At 40.8% G+C, this 23,863-nt stretch overlaps 1 protein-coding gene across 1 annotated transcript; it reads right to left on the bottom strand.

Moving 5' to 3' along the window:
• Positions 1 to 2,028: 2,028 nt before the first annotated feature.
• On the bottom strand, positions 2,029 to 22,309 carry LOC137260202 (calexcitin-2-like). Its single transcript, XM_067797897.1, has 6 exons — positions 22,005 to 22,309; positions 8,793 to 8,845; positions 6,809 to 6,940; positions 4,877 to 5,030; positions 3,654 to 3,754; positions 2,029 to 3,138 (listed from the first exon to the last, which is right to left on the bottom strand). The coding sequence occupies exons 1-6, from the start codon at positions 22,090 to 22,092 to the stop codon at positions 2,998 to 3,000; spliced, it is 669 nt and encodes a 222-aa protein (XP_067653998.1). The 5' UTR covers positions 22,093 to 22,309; the 3' UTR covers positions 2,029 to 2,997.
• Positions 22,310 to 23,863: the final 1,554 nt, after the last annotated feature.

The following is a 23,863-nucleotide window of genomic DNA, read 5'->3' as shown; positions in this document are numbered from 1 at the left end:
TTGGTAACGTCATGACACACCGCTGTGGGTAGGGTGTAGATTGGTAACGTTATGACACAACGCTGTGGGTAGGGTGTAGATTTGTAACGTCATGACACACCGCTGTGGGTAGGGTGTAGATTTGTAACGTTATGACACACCGCTGTGGGTAGGGTGTAGATTGGTAACGTCATGACACAACGCTGTGGGTAGGGTGTAGATTGGTAACGTCATGACACACCGCTATGGGTAGGGTGTAGATTGGTAACGTCATGACACAACGTTGTCACTGCGTACGTATTACGTCATTTTATAACCTAATGTCATAACGTAATAATACGTAACACACTTACGGTGAGGAAACGTTATGCCCTGGCCTCCTCACAACGTTATAACAACATTTCCTATAACTTGGCGTCACGATTGAGTTTTCTGCAACTGTTCACTTTGAGATTCTTTCTTCACCATTCACCTGCGGTTTCAGAACACACGACCAACAAATCATACAATGTGACGAGCAAACATTGGCGTGAATGTCTGCTTTCTTTCTTATGTACTGTTCACTACAGGGAAACCTCTTCAGCTCTTAACGTTAAATAGAACGTCAAGACAACGTAAAATATGTTAACATCAAACAACTTTAGTCTTGCTGCGACTACAAATATGACTTATCACAACGCCAGGCCACAACGTCGTGACAACGTGCATGGGCGTACTGTTCACAGAACGACGTTGCAATAACGAAAACGTTGTGACAACGTCGTGACAACGTGCATTGAACGAATGTTCATAAAATGACGTTGCAATAACGAAAGCGTTGTGACAACGTCAAAATGGTGGGAGGCTACCCCTCCGCACGCCAGAACTGACGGTTCAGTTGTAACGTTTCTCTTAATTGGGTTAAGTCACGTGGAGCTGCTTGCTCTTCCTTGAACGTATACGAACCCGAGGCCCATGTGGGCTAACCACTCCATTGTCCGAGTGTTCTGACCACCTAGCAAGGCAAACAAGAGCCTAAAATGTTCCGAGATCATTGTTCCTCAAACACGTTTATTTTAAGAAATTCAAGAACACAATGCTTTTCTGTTATTCCATCACACGTGCAAATCGCTTCTATGGCAGTTCGGGCTGGGAAGTCCATGTTCCATGTCCGTAATATATCAATTGTTTGTGTTTAGTTAATTATGATTGATTAACTAAATGCTAGATTATGATTGAAGTTTAGTTTTACGCTGCACACAGCAATGGTACAGCCATGTAGCGACGACCAGACAATCTGGTCAATACTGGCAAACAATGCCCAGGTCTAAAGACTAGTACTATTTCACGCATACGTACAAGTTATGGATAGGATTGAGTGAGGGAGTTGTTCTTCACATAAACAATATTTCAGCTATATCATGATGAGAACAACTAATCTTATACTTAGTAATTAATGGCAATTTGTGAAAAACGGTTACCGTCAGTGAAAGACAGTAAAATAATGAGATTGTCACCGGTTCGAATTTAAAACTAGTAATGAGATCTATAACAGTCAACTATAGATGACAATACAAGGTAGAATATATTGCCAACATGCACTGGATAAGACGTGCTGCAAAATCGATCTGGATGACAGTACTAACCCTATTGCAACATGTCATGGGAAGAATACATTGTACCTATGCCCGAAATCGATCCGTGCTTTTTGGCCTGATGAACGAACACCTAACACCTATTCTACTCCATTGACCCCAGAATAATCGAATTATGATCAATGCGTACAAGAATACGTTTACGCTGTTTTGGCATGGTACCCATGCTGGAAATCGAATACGATCGAAATCAATTGACACTTTGAAACGAAGAAATGAGAATATATATACGTCGCTTTGAGCCTCACCACCAGGTCTTGTGACAGGTACAGTTTATAACAACGAGACCAAGTTCGAGACTTTGAAAAACACAAAACACAATAAAACGAAACGAAACGCGGATTCATCACAACTCAGACAAAATTACGCGGTATCTTGAAGAACAATTATTTTAAAATAAAATGAATCTCATATATATTTTTAAACATATTTATTACATCATCTGATTTATAATGACGATTGACGATATGTATACATGTTAATGTGTCGTTCATGTAGAGTGGTTTAAGAAATATTACATGCAAGTTCTTCGATACATGATATATGTATAAACAGACGCAACAACGTCTCTATTGCAGTTCTGATAATTATCCTAACAATCTTAGCACCAATGCACAGACCCTACGGTCTGCAAATAAATACGATTATGAAAACGACACACATCAGTAGGAAGCGACCATTTGATTTTTTGGGGTGTAGGGAAAGAAAACCTCAAGTCTTCTATTTCCAAAATCTTATTTCAATGTGCCTTTACTACAGAAAAAGTGCCACAAAATACAGTTCGGCTTTTGTATTCACTTAAACATATTCAGTCACCTTTTCATTTTGAAGAACATAGACTTGAGTATTAAAAACAGATGATGCTAAACCAAAATTCCCCCAGACCCTTAAATCAAATGTTTGCCCCGTCAAACTTCATACAACGGACCGCAATCCATCTTAAAGAACCACCCGTGCAAAGAATAGTGCACAAGAAAGTGATACTTGTCGAAGAGAGGATTGTGAGTTGCAGGATGTTTTGTTTTAACGATGTTCACGATTACAATTAAGTACTTGCACCAAAGATGATAATCTCATCAAAGAGATGTTTGTTGGGAATGAGCGTAAGTAAGCCAATTGAAACTGTATATTATTATACATACTAGTTGTGCAGGTATTGAAAGTCGCACAACGCAGTAGACATGCAAAATTCATAATTATTACAGAATCTCCAGATGGAAAGATCATCAGAATGCAGGACGGACAAATAGACATTGTAAACAGGTTTTGTAAAATGAAAATTGAATCCGCCTCTTCTAAGTACATTATAAAGACATTGCCAATTCGCGTTCGTTGAATCATTCAGCTTGGGTGAGTGCTGGTGACGCCATGACAGTGACGTCATTTACGAGTCCCCGGTTGTAGCCTTGGTTGACAGACTTGGGTCGCCAAAGAGAAAGTTTCCAACTTCCGCGCGATCGTCGCTCACCAGGAACCGAAACCAGAACTGTCTGAAATGGTCCCTGTTCAACTTTTCTCCATTCAGCTGAAACAATTAATTGTTGTGAAATCGCAACATGTGTGTGAGTGAGTTTAATTTTACACCGCCCCCAACAAAATTCCAGTTACATGGCGGCGGTCTGTACATAACCAGATCTGGACCAAACCATCTGGGGATCAACAACATGAACATCGAAACGTCAACCACGTCAGTGTGCCTGACCACCCAATCCCGTTAGTCGCCTCGTGCGACAAGCATGTGACACAAAAGATCAATTCTAACCCGGATCCTCACGGGGGCACGATATGTGGATCAAGCACGCCAACTTTCGAAGCGCCCATAAAATATTTCAATCTTCATTGCATGGGGAGTGTCATTATATTGCAGCTTTATTAGGGGGTCATTCATAATTTAGGGCTAGGTTGCTGTTGTTGATTTTTATGGAGAAACATGTAGGATGTGTAAGACGCACGCATGAACCCCCTTCATGTCACATGTAAAATCAGTAGGTGTTGAACTTATTTCCAGCTGTTCAGAATGCAAACTTTTGATGAACCTACCGCCGCTGAGAGTTTGCTGTAAGCCCGGAGACAGACGTCTTCGGGAACGCCGAACTGTGTCAAGCTGCTGACGTAGTCGTCTTTGTCGATGACGCTGTCGCCTGAAAGTCACATGCGCACAAGTGTCCGTTATACCGACAGGTTGGTGGGGAAGGGGTAAGTGAGCCCACTTTAGAAGCCCACATACCACCATCCTGGCGTTTGACACAAACCAGCTTAATCAGTGAGTAATCATATTTTCAACAATAGTAGCTGAAACATTGCTTAGTGCGACGTAAAACTACAGTCAACAGAACAATTACTGTTTAAGGCTGAGGTCAAACAACCAAACTTCATAACACAATTGGGGCGGTGGGGTAGCCTAGTGGTTAAAGCGTTCGTCCGTCACGCCGAAGACCCGGGTTCGATTCCCCACATGGGTACATTGTGTGAAGCCCATTTTCTGGTGTCCCCCGCCGTAATATTGCGGGAATATTGCTAAAAGCGGCGGAAAACTACACTCACTCACTCATAACACAATTATTCATCCATTCTTCATCAGATCATTTGTGTCCTTGAGGTGGGGTAGTGTAGTTCTTATCGCTCGTCTCGTTCAAGACGCGGGTTTTATGCCCCACATAGGTGTGAAGGCCAAGCGGGGTATAAGCAAAGTCACTCACTCACTGTCTATAGGATGTTCTGTTCTGTCTTCAAACGATATTACACTACCACAGGATGTTCTGCTGCACAGACGATATTGCACCACCACAGGATGTTCTGTTGCACAAACGATATTGCACCACCACAGGATGTTATGTTGCACAAACGATATTACACCCCCACAGGATGTTCTGTTGCACAAACGATATTACACAACCAATCTGTATTTTTAAAGGCGATGGGGTAGCCTAGTGGTTACAGCGGCCGCGCGTCACGCTGGAGACCCAGGTTCGATTCCCAACATAGGTACTATGTGCGAAGCACATTTCTTGTGTCCCTTGCCGTGATAGTGCTCAGTCACTCCTCGTAAAGGACAATGAATGCACTTTTTTTCATCGACGGTGTAGGATAAACGAGAATTGTTGATCGAAACAGAAAACGGTGACTTTTTTTTTCGATGCCGCCATCTTGTATCCAAAAACCTTACTGGATTTTGTTTTCGCTTGTTTTTGTTTTCCAAGTTCGTTTTGAGGATATTGTATGACTTTAAGCCAATCAACCACGTATTGAAATACACAACTCACTATTGATGTCCATGACGTCAAACACGAAGTCCACGAACTCCACGTGCCAGTCATACACCGCGTGATCGTCGATCGAGGATGCCGGCCAGTCATGTGACTTCAATGCTGCCTTCACAAAGTCGCTCCAATACGACAACCATTCCGGCAAACTTAGCTGAAAAAGAAAAGACACCGGTATCATATGCTGATTCTATTTATTTCCATATAAAATGAGAAATATTTCGGTATGCAATCACAATTACCATGATCAGCCATGTCCGTACGATCGGGACATAGGGTACCCAGTCTAGTGGTCACGCCGAAGACCTTGGTTCGATTCCCAAAATGGGTGCAATGTGTGAAGCCTATTCCTGGTGTTCCCTGCCGTGATATTGCTGGAATTTTGCCGAAAGCGGTGTAAAATAATACTCAATCACTCAACAGTTTCGATCGACTATTATTATGATTTACGTGGCAAAACCAAAGCTTAAACTAAAAACTGAGATATTCTGTTACACAACTTTGCTTGGAAGTTGAAATAATTTATTTGCGAATATAATTCGACGTGTACAAAGTTCGACCCAAAAGCAAAATTAAATGAGTAATCCAAAATGGCAAGAAGATAAAACGTTACGTGTATTGTTGCAATACACGAATGTGAGAGGTCCACGGTTGTTGGAATGTTTGACAAAGCTGCTATTCCCATTTCTTTGAAGTGCATATACAAGGACAAGTTTCAACATAACGGGTTGAACATCAAACTGAAATGCAAGTCATCATGACAAGTCACTGCAATATTGCTTTGATGGTTTACACAAACCATCGAAGCTTAATTCTCTGGCGCATATCAGAATATACATTTAACGCCAACCTCTAGATCATTATATGACTTTAATTAATTATATTCATGATGGTATTAGCAAATGAAAAAAAAACTCATGATCAATCGAATCTGCTTACAAGAGAACCGCACCCCACAGGTTCAGAAGGTATGGGGGACTCATGTCAACACGCATGACGTAAAATCATTGACATGACTGTGCTGAAATTTGTCAGCCAAGATTTACTTTGGTTTAACAAGAGGTTACCACGCTTTTAAGTCAAAGGCATGCGGTTATTTTATGACTTGGAAGTCAGAGGAAAGCATTGGAAAAGAGTGAGTATGGTTTTACGCCGCCTCTAATTTTCCAGCAATATCACAGCGAGGGATAGCAGAAATGGGCTTCACAGCTGTAGGGATTCGTACCAAGGTCTTCGATGTGAGGAGAGAACGCTTTAGCCACTAGGCTACCAAGGAAAGCATTGAGCTGGGTGACCACTGCCACCTTTATGAAAGAATTGACTTTCTGATCACTGTGTAGTCTCCCTGAAGACATTCACGACCACTGTTACTATGTTGAAGGAAGGATCATAAGAGAAACTAGTTAATCGATCAGCGGATCCTGAAACATGTTCAACTGAGGAACTCATTTCTGTTTCATGTTAACTCCACTCATCCAGTGTTTTATAGTCCGCAGATGTACGTCTTCATTGCAAGCATCTGAATTGTTATTTCTTTGGCAACGAAAAACTAAAAGCAAGAAACAAAATTACAGCTAGATAGAAAAATAGATTGTTAAATGCCTGAGTGACTCGAGATTCAGTAATTCAAATATTTTGACTTTACGACATCCGTAAATTTGCTTATGCGAGCAATTACGACATAGTAGTCCTACCATTGCGCATGTACATGTTCCTAGGGAACATTGCCGCGATCTTGATTCTGAAGTAATTGTAATTCCCATGTGTTAGGAAGAACTGAAGCAGCTCTTAAATTGTTTTGGTGAATTCGAAGAGGACCCCCTTATATGATGTTTTTAAAAATGTCTGCTAGCCTCTTTACGGTAACACCGGTAACCTAAATGGTCACGTGTTGTCGCTACATATCTCGCATCAATGACAAAGAGAACGTACGTGCAGCTGTAACGGGTTTTTCCGATAGTGTTTGGAGCTCTTCATCAGCCCGGACCAAATGCTGGCCATCCTCGTCTGTAGCGCCCGGCTCTGTTCACATCGCCCTGACAGACCCTTGATACCTGTAACCAACTGTAACATAAAACGTTTAACTGTAACATACAACGTTTAGCTGTATTTATCACGTGTAACTGTAACCAGCTGGAATTGGCAATGGTTAGCTCTAACATAATACGTACGGCTGTAACCAGCTGTAACAGGCATTGTTTATCTGTAACAGACAATGGTTCGCTGTAACCAGCTTTAACAGCAATGTTTAACTCTATCAAACAATGTTTGGCTGTAACATGCAATCGTTAGCTGTAACCAGCTGTAACAGACAATGTTTAGCAGTAACGGGCAATGCATCTGCTGTAACAAACACCGTTAGTTATAACAAGATGTAACTGAGAACTTTACCTGTAACCTACGCACATAAAACGAGCAGTAACACACAGTGTGTCCATGTAACCAGATGTAACACACAACACGGTCTGGATTGACGATCTACATATTTTACAGCAGCCAAAAAAATGAAATCCGATTCAACCTGTATTCAAATCCCGACACCTTTACAGTGTTATAAAACACATGTATTTTGTCCCAATGAGATAACCTACTTTCTTGACAATGGCAACGTGACGTGAAGAATAGCCTGGTAGACAGGGGGTCCAGCTTTCCGATCACATTATGTATGGTAGATTTACAGAGGTAATGTCTGTGAGCAGGTTAACAGTGTGACATGGTCTGTCACCTTAATGTTATCCCGGCCGACCTCTGTGTCATTACATATCGCCAGTGTGTTCGTTCACTCCTGCCACCGTCCTCCTAAATAACGTCTACCGTTAGCACGACATCGTTAGCACGACATCTAAACATAAGTCAAGTCTTCTATCATAAGCCCGATCTCCCAACCTGTACCCATTTTCATTGTCCTCTTTCATACCATGAGCCTTTCCTCACACCATGACATAATTCTCCTGCCATACGCTCGTTCTTAGCTATATTCAACCAATCTCATGGCAGGGGACACCAAAACTGTGCCTCTCACATTGCACCCTTGTGGGGAATCGAACCCGGGTCTTCGGCGTGACCAACGAACGCTTGAATCACTAGGCTACCCCACCGCCCCTCTCCCTATATGAACATCACTAACAGTTTATTCATTCTTAATATAACACCGATCTCCCAAGATAAGTCCACTGAACCTACCAAAGAGCACTGCAGACATCACTCTCCGGGCATGAACTCTCCATCCTCTTAAGTCCACTCTTAGCATAACCTCACTCTTCTGAAATAATCCCACTCTCCTAACATCAGATCAGCCCTCTCGCCCAAGTCCACCCTGTTATCATAAGATCACTCTACAAACGAAGTTAACTTATAACTTATTACCTTGTAATGTCGGTGTATGACTTCTTCTAATAGAGCAGGCTTATAAAACACGCCCACCTGATTCGATTCTCCTCAAGGATACAGTTTGTGAAACCCGTTTCCGGTGTTCCATGTCATTTTGATGCAATATTGCTGAAAACGGCGTAAAACCGAACTCACCCACACACTCATGCTATCTACATGTTTCAACACGATGTCAGTTAATAAGATACCACAAATAATTTGAACATTCGTCACACAAACGTACAAGTGTATTCTGGAGAGTAAAACATAGACTAAGGCTTAGTCTCTGAAAATATATAATTTTTTTAGTAACAAATATACCCGTCTAATAGGCTTGCTTCATTCAAGACTTTAGCAGTGCAGACAAGGCTTGGCAGTAGGCAAAATAATGTAGTTCTGGGACTGTGAGACAAAATAAAACACTTCTTTCTCCCCCCTCCCCTCACCCCAAATCACATGTCCATCTCTGTTACCGACTTGAATAAATAAATAAATAAATAAATAACTAAATAAATAAATAAATAAATAAATAAATAAATATACTCACTTTTTGCAGTTTGGTGAAATCTTGCCTCGACAGGTTTCTATCGTGTGTAATATCTGCCAAAGAGACGATAGGAAATGAAGGAAAGGTCACTGATATCGACACAACGAAGAGGATAACAGAGTTGTGAGGTTCTATGACAAACCCAATACTTGGTAGCAATATTTCAAAAATAGTTTTCACACTTACGGAAGAGTATTAGGGCCAGGGTGAAAATATTTTTTGTCTCATTATCTACTACGTAAGACTTAATGTCTCCTATGTAGGATTTAACATCTCCTACTTAAGAGATACTAAGTCTATCTCCTAAGAGGACAAGTATCTCCTGTAGGATATGATTGTTATATGCTGATGTGCATTAATCTGAAATGGTTGACTTAAATCCCCAGACACGCAAACAATCTCTTGTTTCACTGCTTCAGCCACTGTTAGAGTCTACAGTCATGTATTTCATTCACTTTTAGAGTCTGTAGTTATTGTGTTTCATTTTCTCTGAGAGTCTACTGTTTCCTTCACCATTAAAGTCATGTGTTCAACTAAATGTTGCGCATAGCTGTCATGTGTTGGACTGACTGTTGTACTTTACAGTTTGCTCTACTGTTACGCGTTGTATTCAGTTCACTGTTGCATGTTGCACTTCACTTTTATGTGTTGGATATTTCTTTGCACATGAGTCATAATCTGCGAGCATAGACTTGTATTATACTATCGGTAACCTATTCCCTTATTCTAATAAAAACAAATAAAATGACAATATATTGCCTTTTTATTTGCGTGTTGTTTTACGCCGTACGCAACACTTTTGCAACCCATGCTTGACAATATGACTAACGATGTCGGTGGTTTGGCTTGCTGATGTCAGTGGCACATGTCATTACATACAGATGCATAGATCTATGTCCATGTCACTATACAGGCCAACGTCACCAACGAATGTCACAGGACGTGACCTATATTTCACCATATATCACAAAACGGGACCTACTCTTCACCGTCACAGTATGTGTCACAAAATGTGACCTACTTTCTACAGTATGTCACAAAATATGACATACTTTCCACTATATGTCACAAAATGTGACCCATTTTCCACCGTACGTCACGAAACGTTCCTTACTCTCCATTGTATGTCACGAGACGTGTCCTACTCTCCACCGTGTATCACAAAACGTTCCTTACTCTCCATTGTACGTCACAAGACGTGTCCTACTCTACACCGCATATCACAAAACATGCCCTGCATTCAAATGTATGTAGAAAAGCTGCAATACTTTCCATTGTTCCATCAGAATTTGTATTTAAAAAGGTTTCGCTCGAATATTTGTCGTCAACCTTCGTTACAGCGTGGAATACTGGTACGTTTAGGGTTCGCCAAAGCATCACCAACAAAACGTGCCCCATCTGTCCTTCATATGTTATAAAACGTGCCCTTCAGTTAATGTTAGGTCACCCGACATAAGCGTGTCACTGCGCCCTTTATCAACAAGAATGTTCCCATATCATCTTCAACCTGCCAATCAAACCTACGTGAGATTAACAAGCAGTTCATACCCTGATATCTGATCCGAGGATACCAGGGGAGATTAACGTAACGTCTCGACGGAGGGTGGAGAACAGGACAGCCGAGCAAAATGGTGGACGATACGTGAAATATAAATACTCCCACCCGACAGAGTATCCGCTGAACGGCAGATTAAGACCGGATGCTTGAAATAGCTCAGATACAGCAGTTGGATTAGTGAAATGTACACAGGGTCACTGATGATTTACGAGGGACGGGGACAGCTACGGAAGGGGCGTGTGTTTGGAAAGGGATATCAAGTGCCAACTGAAGTTATCGAGAGGAGGACAAACACTCGACTTTTGAAGTACAGTTTGCCTGTATGTATCTTGGTGGATGTGAACGCGTATTCTCTAACGATCACTATTTCAGCCCGCTTGGTTTTATCAAGCTTTTACGAGTACAAACTAAGAGATTTTAAACGAGTTCGCTCATATGGTTATAAATGAAACGCACAAATCTATGGACAACTACTTGTTTATTGCATTAAGCGACGGTTCGATGCAGATTATTACATCGTTATTACTATCATTACAGGATATTTATATAGCGCACATATCCATGCATCTAGTGCTTGCTCAAGGTGCTGGTATATGGCTCCCCCGGTCATTCGATGTCAGTTTCAACGTCACATCGTATTGTCAATCTCAACTCCCTGGGGAGTATACAACTCTTGCTGTCACATTACTTTGTCCAGGTTCACTGCACCTTGCTGTACCCGCAAGTAGGTGTATGCACGTATTCCTGTGGTCACCATCTGGTCATATACCAACGGATTCATGGGTCCTTTTCAGTGCACAGGGATGTGCACTGTACGCTATGGGTTGTGACCACACTGAAAGAGTATGCACACAATGTTGACTCCAATATTTATTTTCACACCCGGTCACAGGAGGGCTCGATCCCGTCATCTCAATCTCGCTAGACTACTAGCCTGGCGCTTTAACCAGCTCGCCCACCACGCCCACCCACCATGCTCACCCACCACGCCCACCCACCACGCTCACCCACCACGCCCACGTGTTATCAAGGTAACACTTTTATCTTGATATTTCCATGTCGAAATATCGCTTAATGCAATAAACAAGAAGTTGTCATCCATAAAGTTGTATGTTTCATTTTTGACTCACCTACTTCTAGAATGTAGCATATGTTATATTTGGAATTTCACTTTCTTAGTAAAGAGCAAATTCTTATGCCTATTCTAGTTGAGTTCCATCCGGGATTCGAACCCGCATCCTCAGAGTTAGGCACCTAATCACTAGCTCGCATAGCCGTCACGTAACGGTGGCTGAGCAGGTTAGGTCGCCGTCTTTGTGTAGGCACTACATGTATATATTTATATCTATATTTTTGTAGATATTAATTTATAGTGTGTGAGTGAGTGAGTGAGTTAGTTTCACACCGCACTCAGCAATATTCCAGCTATATGGCGGCGATCTGTAAGTAATCGAGTCTGGAGCAGACAATCCAGTGATCAACAGCATGAGCATGCGCAATTAGGAACCGATGACATGTGTCAACCAAGTCAGCGAACCTGACCACCCGATCCTGTTAGTCGCCTTTTATGGCAAGCATGACTTGCTGAAGGCCTATTCTGCCAGGGACCTTCACGGGTAAATTTAATTATAAATAGACATGCTTCTATATTATTTGAATTTACACTAAGTCTTATGTGACATATTGTGTTTACATTGGGTTTACCTACCACTGTTAAAAATGATAAACGTTTCAGATCCGATGGGATAGTGGGATATATTATTACCAGAATAACATTCATTATTCCTTTGTACAGGTAAAATTAACCAGTCTTATTAATAACGCATATCTACATTACGTAAGACCCGGTATATAGGTTAATCACAATATACACCATCATGTCAATATCAATTTGACACCCGCCACCAGCTCGTCACAACAATCCACGGAGCAAAGCTGCAGCACGTGCTCCTTGAAGCAGCTCAGCGACTTGAAATCAACACTGTTTACAATGACGCTGACAGCCTTGTCTAAGCAAACTAAATGATCCTGTTTCCGGCCTGGGGACGATGATGTTAAGTCCAAAGCAGGATACGTTTGCATTAAGAATTACATAATACTGGAAACATTTTCTTCTGTGCTGTTGATAACATACTAAAACGGTACAAAAATACACACTATTGGCCACATGTTGTGAACATAAACGTCATGTGAAAAAGAACTTTACATGACATTAAAGTTACCTCGTGAGAGGTCGTTACATGACTATCAGAAAACTACCCGTGAAGGTCCCGGGGTAGAACAGGCCTTCAGCAACCCATGCTTGCCATAAAAGGCGACTATGCTTGTCGTAAGAGGCGACTAACGGGATCGGGTGGTCAGGCTCGCTGACTTGGTTGACACATGTCATCGGTTCCAAAAATTGCGCAGATCGATCCTCATATTGTTGGTCACTGGATTGTCTGGTCCAGACTCTGTTATTTACAGACCCCCGTCATATAGTTGGAATATTGCTGAGTGAGGAGTAACACTAAACTCACATTACTCACTGCAAGAAATGAACTGGTGACTTTTCGAGAAAAATCTTTGAACTTAAAATTTGGCCCATACAAAATCAGGAACAAATACGATTTAAAGGTATCAAATAACACAGCTTGTAATCAGTTACGTGTTTTCTAATAGTGTTAGCACCATTTTAGCTCCCTTTTTCATTTCCAAACTATTTGCCGAACTTTGCTCATGATTAAAGCTTGGATGAGTGAGAGAACTAAGGTTTTAAGTCACATCGGCAATATGTCAGCCATATCGTGACAGTTATAGATTTGTACTGATTAAAAATAACTTTTATCACCTGTCAACGAAAGACAGTAACAGAACTAGATCATCACAGTAATTAAATCTAAACGATTTTTGCTATAGAGGACGATATACTATAAAAATAGGCTGTAGCTCGCCAACAACTGCAGGTAGAACACCACTCTAGGGACCATGGGGACTTACAGAACCATTGCTACTTGCGTGGACCTTAGCTGGGTTTACACCATCCCTGGTGTATCATAGGAAATTGTAGCCAAAACTTCTAGAACATACACTACGATTGAGAAAAAAGGGATGTGTAAACTGACTTTGAATGTTTTGGGACTTACGTAAACTCTAAGGGATGAAAGCTTGGAATTGACATTGTTTAATTTTGTGTTTGTTTGAAGCCATCTTGGATTTAACCTCGTTCTGGGTTTGAGCCACCAAACAGACATCCATTTTATGTATATATCGACTTTAAATAATATCAAAGTGTTTGGTAATAACTAGTGCACGTGGTACCGAAAGATTGTCTGGCTAATGCAGTGTGAGAAATAATTTCCCAATTTTGCTAGCCAGCCGGTCGAGCCATGACTGAAGGTTACTGGGCCAAAAATAATTCACTATATAAGAATTTGAAGGCAGAAACTGAGCAAAATATTACAAAAGAATAAATGCCCCAAAACACCAAAATCAATCAAACAAACAAACAAACAACAAAATAAAACACGAAAAACAACAGATGACCCTATGAAACTTCACTAACCAGTTGGGTCAGTGATTGTGGAGGTTTACTGGCCCGACTGGAGTTTTACTAGCCACAGGCTAGTGGGCTAGTGGGCTAGTGGCTGTTTCGCACACTGGACTGATGGTCTCTGCGTGGGTAGGTATAGCTCATTATTTGTGTCATTTTTAAGACAAATGGTGGTGCATTAGCATATGCTGGGGGGAAATATTGACCCTGTAAACATAAAAAGAAAGTTACCGATCAGAAATGAAATGATTGCTCCTCCTTTAAAGCGTTCGATCGTCAAATCGGAAAAACACGATTCCTCCTTCGTGACATTACTAGCATATTGCTCAAAGCGACGTAAAACCTCGTTCGTTCATTCTTCCTGTCGAGATAGAACTCGAATACTGTTCATGGCGGAGTCGAACTCAACACACTCACTCACTCACTTACTTTCACCTCTTCTTTGGACAAAAATCAACCCTTAAAGATATTCTGAAAATACAGCTGAGCCTAAACCAGCACGCCACCAAAGAGCGTTAAACTGAAACCAACACTCACTCACTCACTCACGAATTTTCCCTTACACCCCTGATCTATGAGCGGATTCTCTTGCATTTATTATGAATTTTCTTTCTCTAGGTTTTCTTTTCCCTTTACCGTTTAATATTAATAGGTGTAGGCTAGAAGTAAAGGCGTTCACTCGTCACGCTGAAAGATTTGATTCTCCACATGACAGGCATAATGACAGAAGTTTATTCAGTATTTCAGGTCATGTGACCAATAGTACACAGTTGTTTCATACTTTTACATTGCACAGTCACGTGGTCATGCTTTACTGTCTAATTTCAAAAATTATTTTTCGGAATATTGAAACGGTTTTTTAAATTAAATTTATATTTCTTGATTTTAACAGGTTTTTCATCTTTTGTTCATCTTTGTACACAGCTGAGGTATCTGGTTCTGAGAAACTGGTAATGTTTACAAATGAGAAGATCGTGAAACTCATCCTTGATATAGCGATCCTTACATAACCTACGTAAACATGGATACAATGTGTGACGCCCGCTGTGATATTGCTGGAATATAAGCGGCGTAAAACTAAACTCACTCGCTTACAAATACCTTCTTTGGAAAAAAAACACAACTCTTTAAAAACATTCCGGAAATATAGCTGTACCTAAATCGACTCGCCACAAAGTGAAAGTTTTTAGTAAATGTGACCTCGTTCTCATTAACAGAACATCCCTGCCGTGTGAGACACCGCTACCCGCATTAAGCAAACACCCCTGGCGTTCCCTTGACCTGGGTGTCAAGCCAGTCCTAACGAGGAGTCGGAGGTCCACATTCGGACCACTGAACTCCATATGCAGATGCTAAGCTGCTAGCTGTGATCGGAATTCGTCCCTGCTAATTCTAGGAATTTTCGAAACAAGCTGGTTTAGCATACGCAATTAGAAGCAAACAGTTTTAATCTCACAAATAGTGACAGCGCTACATGTTTGGAATTTACATAATACTAACCGTACCCACTAGTTAATTTTTTTTATTCCACTGACTTTGGAAACGAATGTTGACATGGAAACGAACGGTTATACAGATGAAACACTTAATATCGGTTTTAGCACAATTTTGATATTGCACTTGCAAACCACTTGATGGCTGACATCATCATCCGATAATGGACTGTTCTTAGCATGAGTCGCGCCTATTATTACTATGGGAATGAGTGAGTTTGGGTAAGGCACATTGAACAGTATAACGGTACATTTCATCGTCATATTGTTGAGGGAGGAAAGTTCGAAGCGATGCAGACTTCAGATGTGTGCCATCCTCAGAACCACAATACGAAACATTATGTAACCCTTAGAGTGAGTGAGTGAGAGAGTGAGTGAGTTTACGCCTCTGTTAGCAATAATCCAACGATACACGACGGGGGACATCAACAATGGGTTTCACACACTGTGTCCATGTGGGGGATCGAACCCGGGTCTTCAGCGTGACGAGCGGACGCTTTAACCACAGGGATATCTCATCGCCCCTATCATTCTAAAAAACATAATCCGACAGATTGTATCATCCTTAGAAGCAATAATCCGAAAGATTATGTCATCTTTAGAAGCATAATCCGAAAGATTATTTCATCCAATGAAACGTAATCTAAAAGATTACCTTTTTCTCAGAAACATAATCCGAAAGATTATGTCATCTTTAGAAGCATAATCCGAAAGATTATTTCATCCAATGAAACGTAATCTAAAAGATTACCTTTTTCTCAGAAACATAATCCGAAAGATTATGTCATCCGACGAAACATAATCCGAAAGAAACGGGACTCCGTCCCACGAATAAAAGGGTTCGGTTACCCCAAGAAGCAAGCATGCATTGTGAATACGAAGATAGTTGTCTGAGTGATGTAACCAATCACATATAAAACGAACCACGGTTAGTACAAACTGATTTATTGCCACGTGCTGTGTTTTCAGTCGCCATGTATATATCCTATTATTATATCGCCCACTTGTGTGCATTGCGTGAAGCCCATTTCTGGTGAAAGAACGTAAACAACACTGTGGACTGTGGATGAAAAGGTTTTCTATTAGCCGCGAAAATCAAAGACAAACGGAGAGTTGGGTTTGATTCCACACATGGGTACGATGTGTGAAGCCCTTTTCTGGTGTTCACCGCTGAAATATTGCTAATATTTACCATTCTCGCTCGTTAAAATGTTTGTTCTTGCAGCTAATGTTTATAGCCTAAAGCGGCGTAAAATTAAACTCACTCACTACGCATATAACGAACTACAATTAATGGACCCGTTCAATTCGTTATCACCGTAGAATATTCTACGTTAAATTACGCTATTGTATGTCAGCGGGTTGCCCTATAAATCGGCATCTGGACCACGAACATGCGAACACGCACGCACATTCGTACGTACATGTCGCTGTTTGAACGGAATCACCTTAAACAAGAATTTATACCCCATTTCCCCCCAGCCATCCCAATTAAGTTGTACTTAGTCTGCCGTGTAGACTGAACAGTAGTCAACACGTGGAGTGAACCCCGCCTTCTGTGTGGCAGTGTAGAATTCCCCATGTTCAAAGGCTGGGCCTCGTTAACCTTTTACCTTCCCCCCAACGTCTTTCAACCCAGGCTTGCAAAGGACACGGAACCATTCGAGTAATCCTCTGCCTGGGTTTTGTCGACAAAACGTTACGATTTTATGAAAAAAACCCAAGCCAATAACATATATTTCTCTATAACAACGTGAAAGGTCAACATGATCGTTTGCTTGTTTCTGGTTAATATGTGCCACACAAGAGTTAAAGAACGCGCGAACTTTGTCACGTGACAATGTTTAATCTGACCTATTGTAAATATGTCTCGAAGTGACATATTAACTTGACATGAGGTAAAACGTTAAGCACCCCGCTATAGTTTTCAGCGGTTTCATGAACAGGCTATAATTGTGGTTTTCTGTAATAAACAATGATCATAAACGTACTGCTGTTTGAGAACCTTCACATTCGACAGTGTTTGAACATGATACTTGAAATTATGCACAAGTAATGTCACATGTTAACATCTGATGGGTCTGGCATCAGTATCGGGTGTATCGGAAGCTTGAATCCTCCTCCTCGTGATACTGGTAAATCAAATGACCAGATGTCCTCCAGAGGATTCAAATCGGGGCTCATTGCTGGCCAAGGTAATGCCATGATAGACTCATTCTGGAGATGTGCGGCAACGATGTAGCCAACAGGTGGCACGACAACTGGATGGAAAATATTCCGGATGGACCCCTGACCATTTTCCTCGGAGTGTCACCATTTGCAGTTTACAATCGTGTGAAAGACAACCCCAGACCATACCTAACAAATTTGTCTGCTTTTACACCCATGTCAGAGAAACAGAATTTTGGGAAAAGTGTGGGTTGTATGCTTTACGTGCACAAGGGATGCGTTGTGACGAGTGCAAAGGATCTGAAACACCTTTTTAGACTACTAGAGATGTTGTAATACAGAGATATCATTCATGTTTAACGATGGGTAACAGATGCTCCACTATCATGAAATATATCAGGGGGTGCTTAATTAAGTCCCAGGTGTATATCTGTCAGTAAAGACAGATACATTTAGGTATCCCAGTTAATCAGGATTCAGAGCTCATCGATGCTATGGAGTGAAAGAGGTGCCAATCCTTAGTTCTTATTTCGCACCGTATCCTGGTACGTTGTAAAACGAGCAATACATTATCAACTAGTTAAGATCCAGTGATCGATGCTCATGCTGTTGATCACCAGATTGTCTGATCCAGACTCGATTATTTACAGACCCCAGCCATATAGTTGGAACAATGCTGAGTGCGGCGTAAAACTGTCTCACCCAATTATCGTATATACTTCCAAGACCCGTGAAGGTCCCGGGGTAGAATAGGCCTTCAGCAACCCATACTTGCCATAAAAGGTGACTATGCTTGTCGTAAGAGACGACTAACGGGATCGAGTGGTCAGGCTCGCTGACTTGGTTGACACATGTCATCGATTTCCAGTTGCGCAGATCGATGCCCATGTTGTTGATCACTGAATTGTCCGGTCCAGACTTGATTATTTACAGACCTCCGCCATAATTATAGCCGGAAAATTGCTCAGTGCAGACTTAAACAACGACGTAAAACTAATCTCACTCACTCGTTAGTTACGACCATGATCAAATTATTTATTTTCTATTTATATAATTATGTTCCATTACCAAACACCCGTATCCCACATGTTTATTTCTTAAGTGAGTGAGTTTAGTTCTGCGTCTTTTTAAGCAATGTTCAAGCAATATCAGGGCGGGGGCACCAAAAATGGGCTTAACACATTTACCTAAATTTAAATGGGGAATCGAACTCGCGATCGGATCTTCAGCGTGACTAGCGAACAGGTTAACCAGTGAGCTCCCTGGCGGCCCCTCTAGCTCTTCAGAGGTATTTGGGGTGATAGGACCGTGATCCCCACAGCGTTTGTAGTGCTAAGACAATCGTAAGCCTATTGTAAAATACAGAGTTACGACAGGTCGAAACGTTACGAACGTCTTGTTGAACCTAGAGGTTCAAGCGTTTGCTCATCACGTCGACAGTCACAGCGTCGATTGCAGCTCATAATATCAATCACCGGACTGCACGGTCTGGACGGTTGCCGATGTACAAAAGAAAGTACACAGCTGGCTTCCTCGTTTCCAAGGGAAAAAAAGAGAAAGAGAGAAAAACGTAATTGTTTTAAAATTATCTTGTAAGTCACTATCAAAACTCTTTTCAAAATATTTAAGTTGTCATTTTGAAAATAATCTCAATGCGCTAGATGTATATTTTCTTTTGTACGTCAGTTTACTAACTGCAACAAACACAGACACAGACACAAGCACATTATTGGTGTGAGACACCCAAGGCTATCATCACATCAGATGACAAACTTGTCGAAAATGTGACCAAGAGTGGAAATATCCCTGAAATATCCCTGAAATATCCCTGAACTATCCCTGTTTTCCTCATATAAATGTGGACAGCATGGAATGGGTTGATTTCCCCGTCCACTAAATGGACTGACCCGTCCAGGGTATAACGCCCACTTTGACCGACAGCTTCTGAGGTGTATGCTTCACAGACCTTATTCCACACCAATGATCGCAAACGGGTCTTTGTTTTATTTCATGTCATTAATCTGGGTCTTTATTTTATTTTATTTTATTTTATTTTATTTTATTTTATTTTATTTTATTTTATTTTAAAAATAGTTGCTTTGAAATTGAGTTCGTGGTTGTTTCCAAGGCAGTGTTGGTAAAATCCACGAATGGGCGAGTTATTCTGATTAGAGTGAAGATTGTGAAGTCAAAATATTAAATATAAACTTTGAAAAAAATAACCCCTTGTTTATTTAATCTTGACTAATCGTCGAAATATATAACTGTCGAAACGCACACTGAAACATTAATATCTGTATGTATGCATTTCAGTCGTAATAAAATATAATATGTTTACATAAACCTCGTGTGGAGTAACCTTTCGACTTTGTACATTAATTGTCTCCCGTGAAAGTCATGCTGTCGAGAGTATTTCGTTACAATTATAAGGTAAAGAAGAAAAGAAAAAAGATGATTTATCTACCAAGGTGAAAGGCCCATGCTGTGGGCATCCGTTTTATTGCTACCATCTCCAATTCAGCACGCTACACACAACACGTAACGCACACCTAACTCTCAAGGACATGGCCGCAAAAGAAAGACGTTCCCTTTGTTTTCTACAAGGAAACTTTTTCGTTTGAAATAAGGAAAACCCTGAACCCACGTAACTAGAACGTATTGATGTTAAAGGTGATATGACGGCTTTGCGTCAAACTATGTTTCAAAGTGACACCGTCATTCTGTAGTTTCGTGTGAACATTGAGCTATTTGCAAATTATTTCTACCATTACAGGCAAACATGCAAATAATGATGATACAGCAAAATATATTGGGTGGGATGAGGGATGGCCAGTGATTTAAGGCGAAACTACTGAGTGGGCTGTGTTTTACGCCGCTCTTAGCAATATTCCAGTAATATCAAGGCCAGGAAATGGACTTCACACATTGTACCCATGTGGGGAATCAAACCTTCTGGCGAGATGAGCGAACGCTTTAACCACTAGGCTACTCCATTACTCCTAGCAAAACTAGGAACAATGAATTTTTAGATATTTTAAAATGAATACTTGTAATATTGGATCTATTTTCAGGATTTGCCCTTTCCTGCTGAAATATTACAGCATCCATAACTCAAGACTATCTTATAGCGCTGAAAGAGCTTACGTTGGGAGTAAGGTCAGGACCTTTGAGACAAGATATATGGCGGCGCTCTGTAAATACTAGAACCTGGACCAGGTAATCCAGTGATCAACATCAAGAGTATCGCTGTACGCAATTAGGATACGATGACATGTGTCATTCAGGTCGGCGAGCCTGGACACCCAATCCCTTGAGTCGCCCCTTACGACAAGCATTGGTTACTAAAGACCATTTCTAATGACATTTCATGATTACTACACAAGTAACTAGTAATTAGTAACTATGGAATGTGAAGCTTGATTCTAACGTCAATAACATTAAGCGATCTTTATTTTCTAAGTTGTGTTTTCACTACACTACCACACAAAAGAAATTCTACACCAATGTTTGATAAAACAATCAATTAATGGCTGTTCGAGAGCTAATATCACATGTATCAGATCGAAGGATATCTAACAGCGGATGACGCATCATGACGCCACAAAGAACGCGGGTTCTCATGTTCACAGTCCACTGTAAGGAGCAGAGTAAATTTTCAAGTATATACACTCTTTTGTCTCTCAGTGTATCACATCTTATTCGTCGCTATGTAGCTAAAATAATTAACTCCGATATGACGTTCAATTTGAACTCACACACTGGCACTTCTTCATTCATTCATTCATTCATTCATTCATTTGTTCGTTCGCTCATTCATTCATTCATTCATTCATTCATTCATTCATTCATTCATTTGTCTCTGACAACTATATGTGCCCATATCTCTCAACTAGTGAGTTATTGTTTACTGATAAACTCAAAAGGTTATCGTCCGGTTCGCACAACTGTTAATTCTCTGCACGTATGTGATAAAGTCTATTTACATACAAACTGAAAACTGGGAAAAAAACACATAATTGACAAACTGATAATTCAGAACGCGTGTGAATTTCAAAGCTGAGTACCCACTGAAAGCAAATTCCACTGAAATATCATTAAAAATGGTGTAGAAATTCGCATTAAACATGTATTAATGGGGGCAAGGACCAAACAATTGTACGCCTGTTGGTTTGGAAATTTTCTATATAAAAACGGGTATTTCCAATTTGAAACATTGAACATTTAAAACTATAACAGTTTTAGTACCCCCTTTCTGTTTGGAAAAGCAAATGTGATGTAACTATTAATATACATGTGAAAATAAAGTATATTCCCCACCAGGAAGTCAGACCACCTCAAAACTATGTTGATATCATGTTTATCGCTCTGTCTTGTTCACCTGGTCCTTAGACCACAATGGTATAAAATGTTGTTCATGTCATGTTAATATCACTTTCATATCGCGGTCGCTAAGCACTTACCGTAAAGTGTGTCAAATATATACTCCTGTTTTCGGCCTTGAAACTCTGTTAAAGAATTCCCTGTTCGAACTGTCCCGTTCATCGCCATTTTAGAGAAAAAATGCGATTTCACTGTGGTCTGAATTGCGAAAAAAGCCAAGCGCAAGTTCACAGGTGTATTCGGAAGCTTAAGTGAGGCTCCATACGAGGTAGCGCAACAGGTGGCCGCTGATGAATTTCATTTGGGTGTCGTTCTTTTATGACCTTGTTTAAGTGTGCTTGCTATCAGCTTCAACGACGACAGACTGCTGTGTGGGCGTGGTCGCACATTTTTATTGTTGTCCGAAATAATTGTGGTAATTTGATATGCGACCATATTGATAGCGGTAAGTTGATTATATATTGATGGTGAAAAGTCACGCAACCACAGTTTTAATTACTAATTGTTGAAACATTATTAGTTTTAACCCGTATTGTCAATGGATGTAATATCAACGTATTTAATGCACAGAGAATTAGTCTGATAATGATTTTAGGCATACGTAGATATTATAATTTAAAAGGTACGTTAACCAGTTTCATAAACAAAGACTTTTGTTTCGAAGACGATGAAACTTTAATTATTGGAGTCAACCTAGATTCATTAAAATCGAAAACCAATTAACAAAGAATGAGTGAAAGAGTTTAGTTTTACGCCGCACTCAGCAGCATTCCAGCTATATGGCGACTGTCTGTAATTAATCGGGTTTAAACCAGACAATCCACTGATCAACTATATGAACATCGATCTACGCAATTGGGATACGGTGACAGGTGTCAACGAAGTCAGCGAGCATCACTGCCAGATCTCGTTAGTCCCTCTTACGACAGGCATGGGTTACTGAGGGTCAGTTCTAGCCGTGATGTTCACTTGTCCAGTTACCAAAGAAAGAACTTCGAGACAATAATGTGTTCGACTCATCAAGGTTCCTCGCATCAGTATTCGACTGTACACATATCCTTGCGGATTAGGATGTTGATATGCAAAAATATCCCCCATGATAAACTCTCAGGCAAGGGGAGGCAATCGATCTTTCATTCTGCTCACTCTGTGTATTTCGACTCTCACGTCCTCTGACGGTTTGGAAACCTAGCGGTTAAAGCGTTCGCTCGTCACGCCGAAGACCGGGTTCGGTTCCCCATATGAGTACAATGTGTGATGCCCATTTCTGGTGTCCCCGCTGAAACAGTGCTAAAGCGACATAAAACCATACTCACTCACTCCCTGAAACATTGCGTGCACGTCTTCTGTGGTGAGTTTATTTTATTTTATTTTATTTATTTATTATTTTTCTTTTTTGCCCAATAGGTTAAAGAGCACATTCAGACTTGTCATGACAAAGTTTGCATAACTGTGCTTTACGCGATGGTTGAACAAGCTGGGTAAGAGATTTTTATACACGCTGCATAAAGCCGGACACTCTTTAGACTGATATCCATCATGGGTAGATAAACTAATGCTGAAAAGAAAGTATACACCTCTTTGATTAGACATTAAATCAAAACGGAAACAAATATCATTGAGATTATTTTGAATTCAAGAAGAGTATTCAATGTCATTGAAAATCAAGCTCAATAGCGTGTATAGTCTCCATTGGCATTGATGCAGACCACAACATGTCGCCGCATGGATGACGTCAGGCGACGAATGACGTCGGGTTTGATTCGTTGTCATTCCCGTTGGAGACATTTTCAGCTGTTGTACGGTCACAGGTGGCGCTGGCTGTCTTCTGACTTGTCTATCCAGGTAATCCCACAAGTGCTCAATTGGATTGAGGTCTGGAGGACATGCTGGCTTTGGTAAGAGATCAATGTTGGCGTTCTGCAGAAAGTTGTTCGTC

Source organism: Haliotis asinina, chromosome 13 (genome assembly GCF_037392515.1).
Source record: "Haliotis asinina isolate JCU_RB_2024 chromosome 13, JCU_Hal_asi_v2, whole genome shotgun sequence".
NCBI lineage: Eukaryota > Metazoa > Mollusca > Gastropoda > Lepetellida > Haliotidae > Haliotis > Haliotis asinina.
Note: the sequence above shows the minus strand (reverse complement) of the source record. Positions and strands in the feature narration are given on the sequence as shown.